The following is a 14,171-nucleotide window of genomic DNA, read 5'->3' on the forward strand; positions in this document are numbered from 1 at the left end:
GCACCATAGTAAGCTCAGTATCGGTGTTGTGATGTAACTCACAAATGAGATCATTTGGTCTGAGACTGTTGATTAAAGCATAGTATCTAGGATGAGGGAGGTGGTAGCTCCTCTCTCCTTTTTACTGATTATATTTTGGAGAAGTAGGCTTGAACTGCAAGTAGTAAACACTGCATTTTAAATGTGCTAGACTACCTATTCTGTATTGAAGAGATAACCAGTGTAAGGAGGGGGATCAAAATGGTCCTATGAAAAATATTTCATTGAAGGATGTGGTTTAACTTGAAGAAGAGAAATTTCAATGCAACATTAAATAAAATCCAAACTTCTTCACTGTCATCAACAAGGGCCTGCCCTATCTTAGCTCTGTTTATCTCTTAAAACTCATCTCATGCCATTGTCTTTTCCATTCTACTCATGCAGATTTCTTTCAGTTCCTAAAACCCCCTAAACTCTTTCTTGTCTTAAGGTCCTTTATGCATACTGTTTTTTCTACTTGGAATATTTTCCTCTCTTTCTGATCCCTGAGTTCTCCATTTAATGTCACTTCCTCAGAGGGGCTTATGCCCTCTTTCCCCATCTAATGTAGTTTTCCTATCTCTGCTCCTTGCTATCTAATTTTCTTGTTTGCTTCCTTCATGGCATCTAACAGCATACAATAATTTGGTCTATTCTTTTGTGTTTTACTCTAGAATGTATACTTCTGAAGGATAGGGATTGTATCTATCTTGTTTCCATATTCTTCCTAGTTCCTAGCTACAGTTTCTGGTACATAATAAATGTGCAATAAATATTAGTTGAATGAATAAATGGCATGATAATTATCAATTTGACAAATAATTTTTCAAAGGTTATTGTGAGAAACAGATTGGAGATTTGCTTTATGTGACTCCAAAAAGAAATTAGAAGACAGGTTTTAGCTCAGGAGGTAGAGTTTTCTATCCTGGATGGGTTCAAGGATAGTCTTGATAACCACTTAAGCAGTTAATAGGGGTATATATATCTTGAATGTGTGTTGTTCGTGTTTTCATGAGAGTAGCGAGTGAAAGCTTGTTTCCTTTTCTAAATTTGTAAACAAATGAGAAGTATGAGAATCAGAGATGGGGATGGGCACACTGGCCTATGCCTGTAATCCCAGCACTTTCGGGAGGCTGAGGTGGGCGGATCACTTGAGGTCAGGAGTTCGAGACCAGCCTCGCCAACATGGTGAAACCCCGTCTCTACTACAGATACAAAAAAGCCAGCTGTAATCCTAGCTACTCGAGAGGCTGAGGCAGGAATATTGCTTGAACCTGGGAGGCAGAGGTTGCAGTCAGCTGAGATCGTGTCATTGCACTCCAGCCTAGGCGACAGAGCGAGACTTTGCCTAAAAAAAAAAAAGAATCAGAGATGGTGATGAAAATACTGTTATTAGAGGGGTTTAGACGTATGACATTATAATAATTCACCCCAGATTAGTTTGAACTAAACTGGTTGTTGTTACTTCTTGATACCTACAGGCTTTCCTAATGAGGACAGGCCACTGAGGATGTGAATGAGAGCAGAATGAAAGCACCTTCTCTGTTGATAGGCAGATCTAAGAGAGAGGGAAAGAGAGAGCTTGGAAGGAATTATGCCAAGCATGCACCCTACTCTTTCTCAATCTCAGCACTAAAGTCCCTGGGAAGGAGAGTTTCTTTAGAAGTGCTTATTTCCTTTTGGAAATGTGAAGCCATGGAATGGTGTTCCTTATACATGTTTTTTTTTTTTCATTTAATTCAAGTATTTTTTTGAATGCCTACTGTGTCTTAGATGCAGTAGTGCTATTTTCTGGAAAGAAAGCAGTAATCAAAAAAGACATGGCCCCTGCCTTAAGTTGCAATATAATAAGTGCCGTGAATAAGACATATGGCAATATCAAAATATATTAGGATAATATGTAAGTTTTCCACGTGTGGGAGTGATTGAAACTCTGAGAGAGAATGAAATCAACTAAGGGGAGCATAGAGTTGGAGGAGATGTGAGCCTAAGTGATTAATTGCACCCTTTAATGATCTGGTAAAAGAGAAAAAGCTTTGTACACTTTGTTCTCTTCTCATTAGGCTTAATCATTAAGTTTTTAGTGAACCAGGATGTGGCTGCTCTTCTTGGGGAAAGAGATAGTGTCTAAAGTGACGACTTCAAAAGCTGTTCTTCTAATATCAGCCACTGCTTTGTGTATTCTCCTGTGACACTGGGAGGGCAATTTACGTTTTGACCCATGAATGGTCTGAAATGTGTAAAAACAGTGCATCAAATATTTTATCTCCAAGGCCCCTCCATACCCTAGGCTGAAAATAAGTGCTCCCTCCCTATTATCCTTCCTGTCACAAATTATGCCCAATTATATTATGCCATGTAGCTCACCATAGATTTTATAGACTCCAAGTAGTAGAATAAAGCTATTCCAAGTAGTAGAATAAAGCTATTCCAAGTAAATATTCACCAGTATTTAAAAAGTCCCAAATTTATATAAGCCATCCCCCACTGTCAGATTCTTTTTTGTTTTAACTTTTATTTTAGGTTCAGGGGTATATGTGCAGGTTTGTTAAGTAGGTAAACTGCATGTCATGGGGTTTTGGTGTACAAATAATTCTGTCACACAGGTAATAAGTATAGTATCTGATAGGTAGTTTTTCTGATCCTCTCCCTCCTCCCACTTTCCACCCTCAAGTAGGCTCTGGTGTCTGTTGTTCCTCTCTTTGTGTCCATGTGTTGTTTAGCTCCCGCTTATAGATGAGAACATGTAGTATTTGACTTTCTGTTCCTGCATTAGTTTGCTTTAGGAAAATAGCCTCCAGCTCCATCCATGTTGCTGCCAGGGACATGGTCTCATTCTTTTTATGGCTGCGTAGTATTCCATGGTATATATATACCACATTGTCTTTATCCAGCCTACCATTGATGGGCATTTAGGTTTATTTGATGCCTTTGCTATTGTGAATTACAAAATTCTTAAGGAGAAATTTAAAGGCTCTTGTTCTTGTTAAGATTCAAATAAGTGGAATTCCCAAATTTTTAAGTTAAAGTTCAAATAAATGAAAATTTCTAAATATTATACCCAATTTTTATTCTACTAGGTGTCAGCACCGGGGGGGTCTCATTTCCTGTCCCTGGAGCCGTTATCCTAAGTAAAACGATGTTTCCAGAGTCTTATTTCTATGGTCAAAGATTGTTTTAGAGACCACAAAGAAGGGTAGTCAAGGATATCTTGGTTTCAGCCTCGTTGGGATGCCAGTGGTCACCCCTCCTGTCTTCTTTTGAGTTCAAAACCAAGAGAATTAGACCAGATAACTCTTTTTAAATTTTTGATTAAGCTAAATTGAGGAATGTGGCTTGCATTTGTGGCCCGGTTGTCTTCCCAATCCACTTCTTAGTGAATTAAGTTTGTCTTCATAAAGAGCTGACCTTCCTTTTACAGGAGCAGGGCCTTACCATACGGATGAGCAGAGATTGCCAGTAATCTAGGAATGGGCAACCTAGATGGCTCACAAGCGCCAGGAAGAGGTTCTGCTAGGCTAGTCATGTGTAGTTCCTTCTTTTAGTCTGAACAACCCGATCTAGTCAGTGCAACATAGGCCATCTTCTTGACGCTTAGTATTTTTCAGATAGTTTTCTTATTTACCAGGAAAACTAATTGTCATATTTGTTCATGTTTGTAAGTGTTCTTTGATTTATCATCATTTAAAATGTGATATTCACTTGGATAAAAGAATGAGCTACAAATATGTTTTTCTTACCTTTCTGAAACCAAGTTGGTTGCCAAGATATGAATGAGACCTGTTGATTCCATTAAGTTATTTTGTATATTGGGCCATTTTTACATTGATATGCAAATATCCAAGCAGTAAAATATTCCCTTAAAAAGTCAAATTTGTTGTATCATCAAACAGCACCAACCATTTAAAAGATTAGGTTCTAGATGTAAAATTTTGTTATTGTACCTTTCTATCTTTTATTCTCAGTTTTGATTGATAATCTCTGCAATGCTGTTTATTTCTTTAGCCTTACATATTGGTCATTCTCAATAGAAATATAAAATAGTTACTGCTACATTTGGGTATACAAGCATTGTTCGGTTTATAATTTCTGAGTTTATTATGAGGTCTTTGGGAGAGGCTCACACCAAAGCCTGGGATATACTTCAGAATTTTCAGGAGATATGCTTCTATAGTTGTGATACTAGACTATAGTTTTCTTCAAATTGTTTAGCAGGCTGTAATAGAATTGCTGGGTTAGCATCATTAAAAGTTCATCTTAGTGCTGCAATGAGTTTGAAAGTCTTGAATAATGTTAGCATGAGAGATCAACTTCCCAGAATATATATTTATAGATTAAATCAGTGTAGTGACCCAGCAGGTGGAAACATTCTGGTAATATTTTGGAATACCAGTCTTCCTTATGGTGAGCTCTGCAATTACCTAGCAGTATAACAGTATACTACTTGTCCCTTGACTGATGTACTTTCTAAGTGTTTTGTTGATTTCCTTTGGGGCAGTCAGGTCGTTAATTTCTTCATAACTTCCCTCCTTAGCGCTTCCTCCACCCGCCGTCACACAGCAATAGTTATGAGAAAAGAAAAGAAGGAATTTCTTTTTAAAAAATATTTGTGGTTGCTTGTTGGTAAGGCAGTCATTTCATCTTCTGATCTCCAGTTTAGTGGCCACTGTTTTAGATATGGAGCCATGGAGTTATCTGAGCCCAGATAGCTGAAAGTTGCCTATTTGTTCCTCTTTTATATGTATAGGCAGTGGTTTGACTTTCATGAGCATTTTTTATTTGGGTTTTAAAGAAATAATTTGACTTAATTTATTGGTAGAAACAAAACGATGGCAGTGCCAGCAGCACTGTGCTAGGAATAAAATTTTGTTTCTTTATTAGCTACTTTTCTTTTCTGATGCTACATTTCAAAGTCCATCATTTAAAAAATGCCTTATGAGAGAATCGGTAAGTCTGCCTGTTAATTATGACCCCTCAAAATATTCAGAAAAGTAAATGTTTTAAAATGTATGTTTTTTTCCCTCCTATATCAAATGACTCAACCTCAGCCCCTTTTGAAAAGCCAAGGGGCTTGTTAGCTACTATTGTATATGCAGATCGAGTGCTGTTTCTGACTATGTAAGAATATAAGATCCTGTTTTGGATTTCATATCCACTCTAGCATTACTGTTACATCCTGTTATGTTAGAATTGAGAAGAGATAACTGTTATTAAAGATCTTATCTCAAACATTTATAATAAACAGGAGGTGTATAGCATCAAAGTAACACATTTAATTTTTATTTTAAACATAGAAAAGTTGTAGATTTATTACAACTGACTGTGTCATAAAACTCACTAAATAGAAAAAAGACTGGATAATTTGTCAGATGACTAGAAATTAGATGTCTGTTTTGAAAACATTTTGTTAAATTCTGTCATTACTAAGAAATGTGAAGAGACTTGCTTCTAGAGTTTAATAATTAAGAACTAAAAACATAGTATTACCCAACCATACATAATAATCTTGTTAAAATATGTTCATATGTGTGTGTTTGTAATTATGGTTAGCATGATTAATGATCTTTATCAAATAACTAATATAGCTTACATTTTTAACATCTTATATTGCAGTATTACTAAGCTGTGAATGAAGGTGGAAATCATTTCAAAATAGGACATATTTTCTGTATGTAAATATTACATACTGATGACTCCTAATGTCTGTTTTGGCTGCTTTCTTTAATTTTTATGATAATAAAGCCAGATATCTTGTAATGGTTTTCTACTATAATTCTAGAGAAGAATTTAGGTTCATTCCAGTTTAATCCTTTTGGCTTTACCTGGAATAAAAATACACTTTATATTTGTTTTATTTATGTTATATACAGTGTATTTAGTATTTGTTAATTTTGTATTTTATGTTTCATGTAGTTTTGAAGCTCCTTTAAAATAGTTACTAAATATTTGCTAATGTATTAATGGAAAACTGTTAAAATGTTTTGGGTTTTTTTTTTTCTTTTTGGTGAGGAACATTTGTGTTAGTAATTCTTCATGTAGTAATTGATACAGTGTATTAGTATTTTCTACAAATCCTCTTTTTTATTATAGATCTCCACAGGATAAAAGAACACTTCTTGTGAATTGTCAGAATAAGAGTCTTTCACAGTCTTTTGAAAATCTTCTTGATGAGCCAGCATATGGTTTAATACAAGTATGTTTCTTAAATCTATCCTGTATTATTCTGACTGCATTATTTTATATACCCTGTACTTCTCATCTTCTCAGAAAGTATGCAAAATGAGACAGGTACATATATATACATATGTGTGTGTGTGTGTAATCTTTTTGGAACTATTCTCTAATTTTACAGAAACAATAAGTTTTCATGTTATTTGCAAGACTCAGAGGCTTCCTTGGTTCTTAGTTACTCATAAGGCAATTTCTCCGTTTATTATAATACTAAAATTAGACATCAGTAGATTTGTATCGTAACTTTTATTGATTAGGCCAGGGATCACAGAGTAGGCCAGTTTGAATTCATTAATGATCAGTTTAGGCAAAAATCTGGTTTGATTTTAAGTAGGTTGTTTTGACGTCATGACAATCTTATTCCTCTAAGAATATTTGAGTACTGTTCTTGCATTTAGCTAAAAATGTGTACTTAATAATAGGCAGAAGTAAATTTAATTATCACTCAGATGACTGTGTAATGAGATGGTTTATTCATTTGTTTATTCACTTATTCATTTAACAAATATGTGAGTGCTTGCTGTGTCCCAGCTATTCTTTTCCTGGTTTTGAAGATGTAAAAATTAATAAGATATAGAGGGAACTTTTTAGGAAAGAGGATGAGAGAGAGAACTAAACACTGTTTAAAATGGAAAATAAAAGGATAATTTTACTTATTGTGAAAAGAATTATTTAATAAATAACTATTTTTCTTAAATATGAATGAGCAAATAGTTTGGGCTTCAGAAGTTACCCTAGCACTTAACAGTTGAAAAACGTTTTGCTGTTTTCCAGGGTAGCACTGTCCCAGAATAAATTATTCTTGTTGGCATGATTTACTGTTCATATAATTAGATTAAAATGTCACCTAATATTTAAATATGAGTTTTTAAATTTAGCCATCAAATATTTTGTGTCAGAATAGCATGGTAGTACACACTTCAAGAAATATTTTTTTTGTATGAAGGCAGGACTGCTAGACAGAAGAAAGCTGTTGTGGGCCATTCACCACTGGAAAGTAAGCACTGCGTATGTTTTCTGATGTATGCAGATTGAGTGAAGCCTGCAAATCATTTGTTTATCTGCAATTCAATCAGTAGCATTAACTTGTCATTTATTACGCTCTTGTAACCAAATGAAATGATTGGCTTAGAAAATTTAAATTTTTCTTCCAAGAAAGAAAATACAAATTTAAGATAATCTTAGAACACTGTTTTAGTCCTGATTTCTTTTCTTTTAAAAAGCTTTGCTTTTTTGCCCATGATGGAGTATTCGTTTTTCTTTATTTGAATTAATAATGCTAATATTTTTCTTCCTACTGCATAGAAAATTAAAAAGGACCCTTATACGGCAACTATGATAGGATTTTCCAAAGTCACGAACTACATTTTTGACAGTTTGAGAGGCAGCGATCCCTCTACACATCAACGACCACCTTCAGAAATGGCAGATTTTCTTAGTGATGCTATTCCAGGTCTAAAGATAAATCAACAAGAAGAACCAGGATTTGAAGTCATCACAAGAGTGAGTAAAGATTAGTATTAATATAGCTCTTATATTTTAACAGGAGAACATGTACTATAGAAATAGAAACTTAATTTTGGTGATATCTGCTTCTTTCCATAATCTGTTCTTACAACTTTTTGCTAGTATATCTGACAATGAGTGCTTGTCCTGCCACTGAGTTCTTCATTTGTTCTCTATCTTATACTCTTTCTTCTTGATTAATGTTGGATCTCTCTTCTTTGATTACCTTTTGATAATGAAGTTTGTTTCATTGAGTGCATAGCAGAGTGAAGAGCGAACCTTTCCTGTTACCTCTTAGTTCTGTTCCTTACTTGCATGTTTTCTCATAGGCATCAGAGACAGCTAGTCAGGATACTACTTTTAGGGCTTTTATTCTCATGTAATACTTCCTTTTTTAAGTAAGATGGGTTTTGGCCTGAATTGTGGTAGATCTTTATATGTGCTCAGTAAGACTTAAATTTGCTACAACTCTAGGCTTGTACATAGTTAGAAAACTATAAATATCTAAATTTTAGTGCTTAATTAAAGGGTTTATCTTGGTATTTTAAAATTACCAACATCTGTTAATTGAATAAAACGCTATAGAAAATGCCAAGTGAAGCTAGTGGGTTATGAATCAATTCTGAGAAATACAGACTTTGGAAGAAAAGCTAATTTTAGAATATGATTAATGGAATAATTATATATTCTCTCTTTTTAAGTAATACAGCATATCATTTGGTTTGAAGGTTTCTTACAGAATTTACATGTTGAATGTTCTATACTTAGGTAATTGAACCCAAAATAGTAAAGAACTTTCTTTTAATAACAAATATTTTTAGTCTGTGGGGTTTCCTGTTTCTGAATTTATAACCCAGTTTGTTGTGTGTTTAGTAGAAGGGAAATACATGTAATGCTAACTATTATAGTTAAAGTAAACATGGGAAAATAAAGAACGATCTTAAAAGTATTAGAAGTCATGTCTGAAAAATAGTGTTTTAAATTTAATTTCTATGTGCCTTTATTTCATTTCACTGGTTAAATATGTACTTGTTACTGCTTATCTTATTTTTAGATTGATTTGGGGGAACGGCCTGTTGTTCAAAGGAAAGAACCGGTGTCACTGGAAGAGTGGACTAAGAACATTGATTCTGAAGGAAGAATTTTAAACGTAGATAATATGAAGCAGATGATATTTAGAGGGGTAATTTAAACACTCTAATATGGCTTGTCTTATAAACTTCTAGTATTTAGGGGTTTTGTTGTTATCGTTACTGTTTTGGTGTGTTTTTTTCTTGTTGTTTTTTTTTTTTGGTGGGGGAAGTAGGGAGGAATGAACTCTGTTATTTCTTTGATGAATGATGCCTTAAAATTCCTGGATTGAGTGGGACAGAGTGAGGTGCTTATGATGTTCCTGGGGGTTGGGTAGAGGGATAGCCTTAACTCTGGGGGAAGAATTCTTCCATACTTAAAGTTCTGTGGGTTTTGTGAAGGAGGCCTGCATTCCAGTGGCATTTGCCTTATTCTGTAAGATTGGGCTTAGACTCACCAGTCATACTGTCTGTCTGCTGTAGTCTACTGTATTCTGTGCACTGTTTAAACTTTCTGGCAACTGCTTACATCTTTTGGATCTAGAAGTAAAAAACAAGATGGTATTCACTGAATTGAACTATTTACATATATAAAACTACCTCTTAAAGATTAGTTTTCCTTTTTATATGCAAGTTTCGTGAACTTACAGTATTACATTCTTTTTCATTTATGTATTTAATATGCATGCTTTCTTCAGGGACTTAGTCATGCATTGAGAAAGCAAGCATGGAAATTTCTTCTGGGTTATTTTCCCTGGGACAGTACCAAGGAGGAAAGAACCCAATTACAAAAGCAAAAAACGTAAGTAATGGTCTTTGTACATTTATCAAAGAGATTCAAGTAACCCACTCATACAAATTAGTATAGGGTTTCTAGATGAGGATTTGCAATAGACTGGGGAATGGAAAAACAGCTTCATTTTTATTGTTTTAACTTAAAAATTATGAGCATTCTAATTATTTTAAATCAGAAACACTTATTAGAAGCACCTCGTTGCATTTATTTTTGTGAATATGTAAAAAGAAGATAAACATATTCCCTTATATAAGCCTTGTACAAGCCTTTTGCATACTTGAAAGATAACTCTGTAGACGTACACTTAAAAACATCTCTCATTCATCTTGATTCATTTTTATAATTCATTATGAAACTATAAAATTGGCTTATAAGAAATAATATATTTCCTATTTAGAGTAATTACCTTTAAGTTACTTTTCTGATACTCTTATAATGGATCCTTCGTTCTTTTTGGAAGAGTGTTTCTATTTTAAGTTATTCCTCAGACTTGAAAGGAAACACAGACCAACTTTCCAGGTACAACTTCTTGTTCTCAGTTGTCAGTCTAGCCTTTGATTTAAAGCTATTTTCAGTCATTATGTGCATATTTAAGTTATCTGACAGTCTTCTCTTTTCAGCATGTTTACCAGTTCTTCTAAGACATTTTTACATTAACTAGTTTCTGCAATAAACTGCTTGGAAATGGAACTATAATGTCACATTTAAAAAAAAAAAAAGTCACTTAGATTTGTATTTACAATTATTTGGAAACTTTAGTGGTTAAAATATTTCATGACTAGAATACTTTTAGAGACGATTTTAAGGATGAGATAAATGTTTTTGTAAAAGAATACCTAAAATTATTCTAGTAGTTGACCAAAGTTTATCACATGAACTTTGTGATATGTATCAGTTATTTTTTCTTTTGTTTTCACTTATTTGTCATAACTTTAAACGTTTTGCTATTGTTTTTATAAACTTACATTCCACTAGCATCATAAATGCTTTGATATACTGTTTATAGAAAAACCCAATTAAACAGTGTTAAAAATAAAGTTTTCAAATAGCTTTCTTTGGTGTCAAATTGTTTTCTATAGTGATGAATACTTCAGAATGAAACTGCAATGGAAATCTGTCAGCCAGGAACAAGAGAAAAGAAATTCGAGGTTAAGAGATTATAGAAGTCTTATCGGTAATTTTTTCTTAACAACTTTGGAAATGCAAGAGGGGATTACATTGAAATCTTGATAAGAGTAAAGAAGTGAAGATACATGCTAACAGCACTAGGGCTCAAAAGAAAAATCAGAATAGGAAAGTACATTGCAGTGTGTGTTTAATGTTCTTTGTTGTTACTCTTCCAATAGACATATTAATTCAGTAAGTTTATTTATAAGTGTTGATATATTTAATTTTCAGTTCCAAAGTATGAATTTCTAAAAAAGATTGTTTACCTGTATTTGCTTGTTGAATTAATTTCATTTTTAAAAAACTTTATTTTTTTTATTATGAAAGTCTGTTTATTGTAGAAAAATTAACTGTAGATGAGCAAAAAGAGGTAAATAGAAATTATTTTTGTTTCTGTCACCCAGAGATAATTATGGTTAATAGGTATTGATTTATATCCCTTCAGAACTTCTTTAAATATACATGTATTTCATTTTTAAAATTAAATAAATGACTCCAGATATAGAATTTAGTATTTGAAAATAGAATGTTTACCTGGGGATAACTATTCTCTAAAACACAGAGATGCTTAATAGAATTTTATCATAAAAGCATTAGTTGCATTTCATAATCTCCATTTATAAATGAGAAACTGAAGCATGGAGAACATAAATGACTTGTCCAAGGTCACATGGTTTAAATAAGTGCAGAGGCCAGTTTAATGTTCTTATTACACTGTCTCTGTAATTTTAGGATAGCATTGGATAGTACTGGAACTTAGTTTTGAAATTCCTATGTTGTATCTGGATTTGTATATCTGTGGTTTTGTAAAGAATGATAGAGGGATTTGTTGCTGCTGTTAACACCCTCCCATGAAAGAAATAATTTTTTAAATTATGTTTAGAAAGCCCAACATAACAGGCTGATTTGGTACCATTTGTGGACATAGAAACAAGATCTTTTTGGCAGTGATACTTTTGATCCAAAAAGAATTTATTTTTCTGAAATGTAAATTATACCAGAATAAACTTTGTCCTTTCTCTGATTAAGGCAAAAGGTTGGGAGTCCTGAGTTTTGGAGTTATCTAAAGTTTCTAACTGAAGCTTCTTGCTATTTTCAGTTTCAGTAGGAAAAACAATAAGGGATTCTGGTGTTTTACTCCTGCTTGAGCATAAAATATTTGAACTGGAAGGGAAGTTAGAGGTCAACTAAACCTGTATTTTAAGCCTCTTCTTTCTGCATGCCATATCCTCTTCCCTTTATATCAAGCATCAGTGTTGATGTCTCTGATATTCTCAACCTTTCATGTCCTTTTCTCATCCTTTCCAGGAGACTGGTAGGAAAATTTAGATATTTAAAATCCCCATAATGTAATTTGAATTGAGACATACTGTAGCCTACTTTGTTCATTTTTAGCAGATAAAATTGAAGCCCAGAAAGGTTAGTCAGTTGTCTTAAGCCTTCTATCTCATTAGTTTTATAGCTCAGACTCATTCATACTCAGATCTAATTTTAAGTGGCCTTTCAGCTATACCATACTTTCTGCCAGTAGAAGTGTATAAAATAAGTTAGTTTTAAAGCATTCTTTTTCTATAATGCTTTCTCCCAAATGTATTTTGAGAATGCTCATCAAAAACTTTTTGGGTGGTATAAATTTACTTTTATTAAAAACAAAACTATGCAGTAAGCTTTAGGTCTTGCATACATGCCAGTAAGTTGGATTTTACTTTAAGTATGATGAGAATCTATTGGAGCATTTTAAGGAAGAGTATTTTATTTATATTTTAAAATCATTTTTACTGCTTTGTGGAAATTCAATCAAAGTAAGAGTAGGAATAGGGAGACCAGTTAGTGGAAAGTAGACGTTCAGACAAGAAATGGTAGTAGAGGAGGTAAAAAGAAGTAGGTGAGCCCGGCCATGGTGGCTCACACCTGTAATCCCAGTATTTGGGAGGCTGAGGTGGGAGGATCACTTGAGCCTATGGGGTTGAGGCCACAGCGAGCTGTGATTGTGCCACTACACTCCAGCCTGGGTGACAGAGCGAGACCCCTTCTCAAAAAAAAAAAACAAAAAAAAAACAAAAAAAACAAAGTAGGTGGATTCAAGTTATATCTTAGTGATAGAGTTGATAAGACTTTCTGATATATTAACTATGGGGTCTGAAGGGGAAAGAGAAATAAAAAATAGGACTCAGTTTCTGACTAGAGAACGGGCAGTTAGTGATACCCCTTATGGAGATGAGAAATGGGGTATGGTGAAATTGAATTAAGTGTTAAGGTATATATACCTTAAGGTGAAACATACAAATGGAATGTCAAATAGGTAGTTGAATAGTCTGGACTAGTCTGGCAGGAGATAGAAGTTTGGGTATTATCAGTATAAATATCCATGGAAACAGATGTGCCACCTAGTGGAAAAAGAGACAGTTAAGAAGGCTTAGGAATCCCAGTTTTTAAAGCAGTGGTTTCTAACTTTGGCAACACATTAACCCATTTATGCCTAGTGTTCCATTATTGGAACACTAAGCTTGTGGGAGTTATTTCTATCCTACTGCTCAAGGTCATCTCCAAGGTCTGATTTTTCACACACAAAAATTCGTAACCTCTGGCATAAATGGGTTTAAATCACCAAGGGATATTTCTGAAAACCAGATTGATTATTTCAAGCATTCATACATTCATTCATTCTTTCAATAAGTATTACTTAGTGCCTATTATGTACTAGGCTCTCCTCTAGGCATTGGGGATTCATCAGTGCACAAAACAGGCAAAATTCTTGCCCTAAAGGAGTTTTCATTCCTCTGGAAGAACAGACAGTAAACAAGTAAGTAACATATGTGGTATGTTAGTGATACATGCCAAATAGAAAAATAAGGCAAGGAAAAGGGTTAGGATGTTTGTGTGCAATGTTGCCATTTTAACTTGGGCAAGCAGAGACAGCTTTTAGTGGGAAAGTGATATTTGAATAGAAACTTGAAAAAGGGAGGGGGTTCTCTTACCACTCCTGTTCAGTGTAGTATTGGAAGCCTTTGCCAGAGCAATCAGGCAAGAGAAGGGAATAATGGGCATCCAGATGGGAAGAGCGGAAGAGCAACTGCTTGATATAAAGGGAAGAGAATATGGCGTATGGATATTGCTGGGTTTTTTGTCTTTCAAGAGACAGATTCTTGCTTGTCACCCAGGCTGGAGTGCAGTGGCACAATCATAATTCACTGCAGCTTGGGCTCAAAGGATACTCCAGCCTCAGCCTCCCAAGTAGCTGGGGCTACATGCACGCACCATCACACCCGGCTAATTTTTAAATTTTTTTGTACAAAAGGGGTCTCACTGTGTTTCCCAGGCTGGTCTCCAACTCCTGGCCTCAAGCAATTCTCCCATCTCAGTGTTGCAAAGCATTGGGATTA

The 14,171-nt window shown here is 34.2% G+C and overlaps 1 protein-coding gene across 4 annotated transcripts in view; it reads left to right on the forward strand.

Moving 5' to 3' along the window:
• Positions 1-14,171, forward strand: part of TBC1D15 (TBC1 domain family member 15) — an 81,837-nt gene that overhangs the window by 47,071 nt on the left and 20,595 nt on the right. For 3 of the 4 annotated variants that reach the window (XM_009248030.4, XM_054526247.2, XM_054526248.2), the window contains 5 exons: positions 6,109-6,211; positions 7,555-7,752; positions 8,810-8,938; positions 9,524-9,627; positions 10,701-10,795. In XM_009248030.4, the coding sequence (XP_009246305.3) occupies positions 6,109-6,211; positions 7,555-7,752; positions 8,810-8,938; positions 9,524-9,627; positions 10,701-10,795 (629 nt within the window). 4 annotated transcript variants of the gene reach the window in all.

The sequence above is a fragment of the Pongo abelii genome, chromosome 10 (assembly GCF_028885655.2).
Source record: "Pongo abelii isolate AG06213 chromosome 10, NHGRI_mPonAbe1-v2.0_pri, whole genome shotgun sequence".
NCBI classification, from domain to species: Eukaryota; Metazoa; Chordata; class Mammalia; order Primates; family Hominidae; genus Pongo; species Pongo abelii.